Here is a 4,920-nt window from a genome sequence, read left to right as displayed (position 1 = left end):
GTCTTACAATTTCTCAAAAACGTAAACGCCCAATTTGAAACTTTACAAAATAGACTATTAGATTTTGCAAGTGAATTTGCCCAGGGACATGAAAGTCCTGAAGCAGTTATTTTAAGTGTACTTCTGTAGCTCCATTCCTAGCTGGCTGTTCTTCGATTCCCTAATCACACAGAAATGCATTCTTATGAAGTTAAGCCGCTGAAGACGCAGAATGCTGATGACATTTCTCTTTATCTGACTTATCTAAAGAAAACCCAGTTAGTGGTAATTCTACCAAATACTTTTAACAGTCACATAAAATTTTAATTGATTTTCAAACAATACAACGGTGCCATGAATCCAACCACACAGAATATAAGCCTTAAGCCCACTAGGTTTAAGCGGTTGTGTCTTTGTAGACTAAACTATGTAAAATAGAATCTGATAACTCCCTGGTGTTAGAGGTAGACAGTTTCCTTTCAAATCCTAGGTTTGGTCCTTTATTTTATTCAGCAGTGAAAGCCATGAATACAGAACGAATAACAGCTGTGTTACAATTCTCAACCATGACTTCTAACGTCAGAGAATTCAAAGTATGAACATAGTACACAGTAATGAAAAGTATCAAAAATTAGTTTACCTCAAAGAAGATAAATAAAACAGGAATATCCCACCAATACATAAACAGATGTTTGTGCTACAGTTAAAATTTGCTGTATACAAAAGATCATAGTCTCCATAATCAGCTTATGGTAGAAGCAAGAATACATGAGCCATTTAAATTGTCAGACATTATGCTTTATAAGGTATGCACAGAAGTTCAAGCAATAAATACATACATTAGTTCAAAGCCTTACAATAGCTACGCAAAGCAGATGCAGAAAAGCAGGTTTGCTATTACTAGCAAGCAATGAGAGAAGAGTAAAAATCCATGAAATGCATTAAAGCAACATTTTTCTTAGAAAAAGTCTGGTCATTTATGGGTCCACCAACATTTTTACATAATATGCACAATTATCAAAATACAGACCAAGCATTTCAGAAAACTCCAAAAAACCTAAAATCTATTTTCAAAGCAATTGCAGTTTTGGAGGTTTTTCTGGTATAATGTGCAAGCAGCTATTTTTTTAAAATTGTATTCATATAAAACCCATGCAAAACTCTACAGGTATATGCATTCTGTGGCTGAGACTTCCTTTCAAAAGTTTTGAAACTGAGGTATGCATACTTTAGCATTGTAGTCTTAGGCCACCCTCCCGATGGTACAGCTCTCCCAGTTCCTTCTAGTCCATCAAAGCTTTTTGGACATGCACCCGAAAGATTCATTCCCTTTCAGATAATCCTGACAGCAGTATCCTAGACATCCTTCAGAATACCAATCTCTCTTTTGATACCATGTCAATAACTTTCGGTTCGTTGATCATGACCCAAAGACAAACAGAATGAAAAGTAGCAGTCACTGTGACGTTCTCATGTTTCATGCAATCTGCCATAATTGTTCTAACTTTTTTCTCTTTTTTTCCTTTTTTTCCTTTTTTCCTTTTTTTTTTCGTTTTTCCTTTTTTTTCTTTTTTGCAGAGGTAGAAGCTTTCAGAAAGCCTTTTGGGTAAGTGGGAAAACCCTTTTGAAAGCCGTTATGTCCTTTTATTTGGTGTGATAGATGACTGGGTATCTCTCTAACTCTATTTGCTGATTTCAGCAAAGGATAAACATTGAGCTTAGTTTGCAAGAACCGGCTCCACCACTCGGAACCGGGACATATGTTAAGCTCTAGCAGCCACCTTCTGTCAAAACTGTTTGTAAAGCAATAACCATAATCAGGTTATGAGGTCCCTTGGTTGGGGGAAAAGTATTATCAAGACTTGGCACAGCACATGAAAAGCAACACGTAAAGTCTCTAGGTTTTAAGCAAACATCTGGCTATGCTATCTTCAACTACACCATAACGTATTATCATAGTTTTGGGGTTTAGAGTTGTCAAGAAAATCAGCATTCCAACAATTTGGCCTGTGCAAGTCTTTGAAGGGAGTGTGGTAGTGTTTATATCCCATATAAGAAGAGGCAGAAGTATATGTAACTTTGGTTTGACTGAAAATAAATACCATGGGCTACACTTGCTATAATCTTTGCTTTCAGTGTAAAAACTCAGCTAGATCACTTTAAAATCAATAGGAAATTAATTTTTGGCTTTACTAGACCTTTTATGTTTGGTTCCTACTTTTTGTTTTTGTTTTTTATTATAACTTAAGACTATAAAAAAATAGTACACGACAGAGAGTAAGACCATACAAGACATGTACTTCTAACAACATGTACTCACCACCAAAAAGAATTGACTGGATGGAGAAAACAAAAACACAGTGTCCTATATATATATAACAATACGCAATCTGCATTTGCATCAAGTACACAATTGTTTTGGTCAGTGATCCACATTTGTTGCTTTCTAGCATGTCATAACTTCCACTGCAGATTTTGTCCTCACCTCTGTCTTTAATGAAAGCAAATCTTCATTGCATTTAGATGGACTTTTGGCCTCAGAAGATTACTCTGTGACTGAATGAACTCTTTTAGTTGTGGTGGTTTTTTGTTTGTTTGTTTGTTTGTTTGTTTGTCATATTTGTTTCTTTGTTTAGGGCTAAACGAAAAGATCCCAGAGGTCATCAGAAAACAGCAGGTAGTTCACGGAAAAGGTTCCTTTGTACTAATTGAAGTTACAGAAGGCTGACCAAAGCATGTGGCTGCTTCTGTCCTGGAGCTCTTGGCCATGGTTAGAGTTGGCTTTGGTTTGCAGCTGTAGCCTTTGACTGTGTTTGCAGGTAGACAAAGCTTTATCACAAGGAGGTAAAGAGTACAGTTGTAAGATCTATGCAGATATGCAAATGTTTGTACGGTGCTTGCACAGATAATGTCAGCTTAGGATTGCACTTTACATCTTCACACTAACAGCACAGACTGGAAGCCTAAGGTTTTAGATGGTTGCAACAGTCTAATTACTGTGTTTTGTAATAACTAACTTATGTCATTTACAGTTGGTGGCACCAACATAAAAAACTAATGTTCTGGTGTTTAAAATTGAGCTAGATACAAGCAGTGACACTAAGTTCTGATACTACTCCTGTGCAAATTAAAAAAAAACAAAACAATAGCAACAAGTTGAACTTGACCAGCAATTGTTTCTAACATTACAACTACTGAATGCTGGAAAATTCACATTAATGAAACTAACACTATTTTTGGCAGTATATGAGGCGCAGTTGCTTTCTATAGGACATGGATCCTCATATTCAGTCATTTCATGAACCCTTAAGAGCCACATTTTTTAAATGGGCAGAGCCATTATGGAAAGAACAGTTCTTTTTTTTTTTTTTTCCACAAGAAAATCAGTTTTTTGCTTTTTTTTCCTAAAAAAAGAAAAAAGAAAAGGAAAAGAAAGTAAAAATAAAGAAATAAACGATAAAGACAGAGAAAGAAGAAAACAAGCATTTTGCCTGTTGGTTCTGAATCCCAAAGGGCTGGCTTGGTAAGTTCCTTTAGGGCTGTCTCCTTTATCCATGCTTAATAAATAGTCACAGTAAAAATGTGTCAAATATTCATGGTTGTGGAGTGGTTATGAAGGTCAGTGATATGTCCCTTCACACTGAGGTGTTACAAGTTCATTCTCATTCCAGATCTTCAGATAAAGGCTCCTCCTCAATCTCTCTGTCATCCTCTAACTCCGGACTGTGATTGGCTGTTGTCACTAAAGACATGGGACAGTCTTCATCCTCTGCAATCACAGGTTCTTCCTTGACGTGGATCGAATGTCTGAAAAACACATGGACGCAAAGGGTTTTACTGAATGACTGGTAAGCAAAAGTTGAACAACTTTGCAATAAAGAGGTCAACTGAAGGAAGACAAAGGAAGACCACCCTCCATTTCTGACAGAGGGCTTAGGCTGGTTAGGTACTTGGCCAGGGAACCATGGGGCAGGCTTCAGCAGAATGTGCGCATGGACTCCACATGCTGTGTTGGGTTGTTGTTCCAGATGAAACGTTTTGTTAGTATTTGTTATAAACAGAATGAAGGTAAAGGAATATGAAGCAAATGAGTGACGGACAAACTAAAAATGTGCTTTCACTATTCAGTTGTTACAAACAACGTTATTTCTCAGTATTTCAGGTTTAGTTGAACAGCTTTAATTTTGATGTGCTTCTGAACGCAGTGTGGACGAGACTGCAGTACTTGGTGAAACAAATACTAACAAATTTTAGGACGTAAAACGGAGGCTAAAGCATTTTTATCAACGGGATGCCAGCAATGATTTAAAAGCATAGACCTTTATGTTTGTGTGTGTACATACATTATGTAATTAAAATTTCATCGTGAAGATACCAGCCATACCAATGCAATTACAGAAAACTAACCAACTTATAAGCTGAAGTTTATTACCCCTCCAACCCTGAAATATATTAGAAGGGTTATTGTCACTCGAGAAAAAGCTACGAAGGTTCACAGATAGTACCTGGTAGAAAAATATTATATATAAATAATCAAATTTTTCATCCCTTTTACCCCTGAAGCAAGAGAAGACCGGCTTTTTTTATCTTGTTAATAGAAACCACAATCTCTCATTAATATGCAGGGCTGGTACGCTGCTCCTAAGAGGAAAACCTGCAGCAACGCTTCGCCATTAATCAACTTCAGCCCAGCAGTTCAGTGAGACATGATGATACATGTTTTTAACTCTAAATTAATGAATATCTTTACCAACTGTCAATAAATGAAGAAAAACACTGGTCAGGAACACAAGTTGAGGTGGGAAATTTCCAAACACAACAGAGAGATGGGGAAGCGGGCAACTAACAAGAGGAATAATGCTGTCACACACAAACAAGGCTTAACATGATTCAGGCCCCACTCAAGGAAAGGGTTGCGCTGCAATGATAAACCTGCCAAAA

The 4,920-nt window shown here is 36.9% G+C and overlaps 1 protein-coding gene across 1 annotated transcript in view; it reads right to left on the bottom strand.

Moving 5' to 3' along the window:
- Nucleotides 1-465: 465 nt before the first annotated feature.
- The window catches only part of Foxp2 (forkhead box P2), a 508,049-nt gene continuing 503,594 nt past the window's right edge, over nt 466-4,920 (bottom strand). Inside the window, 1 exon segment of the mRNA XM_038318756.1 lies at nt 466-3,786. Within this exon segment, the coding sequence (XP_038174684.1) occupies nt 3,642-3,786 (145 nt within the window). The 3' untranslated portion in view covers nt 466-3,641.

The sequence above is a fragment of the Arvicola amphibius genome, chromosome 2, assembly GCF_903992535.2.
Source record: "Arvicola amphibius chromosome 2, mArvAmp1.2, whole genome shotgun sequence".
Taxonomy (NCBI): domain Eukaryota; kingdom Metazoa; phylum Chordata; class Mammalia; order Rodentia; family Cricetidae; genus Arvicola; species Arvicola amphibius.
The sequence above is the reverse complement of the archived record's forward strand: the minus strand, read 5'-3'. Positions and strand labels throughout refer to the sequence as shown.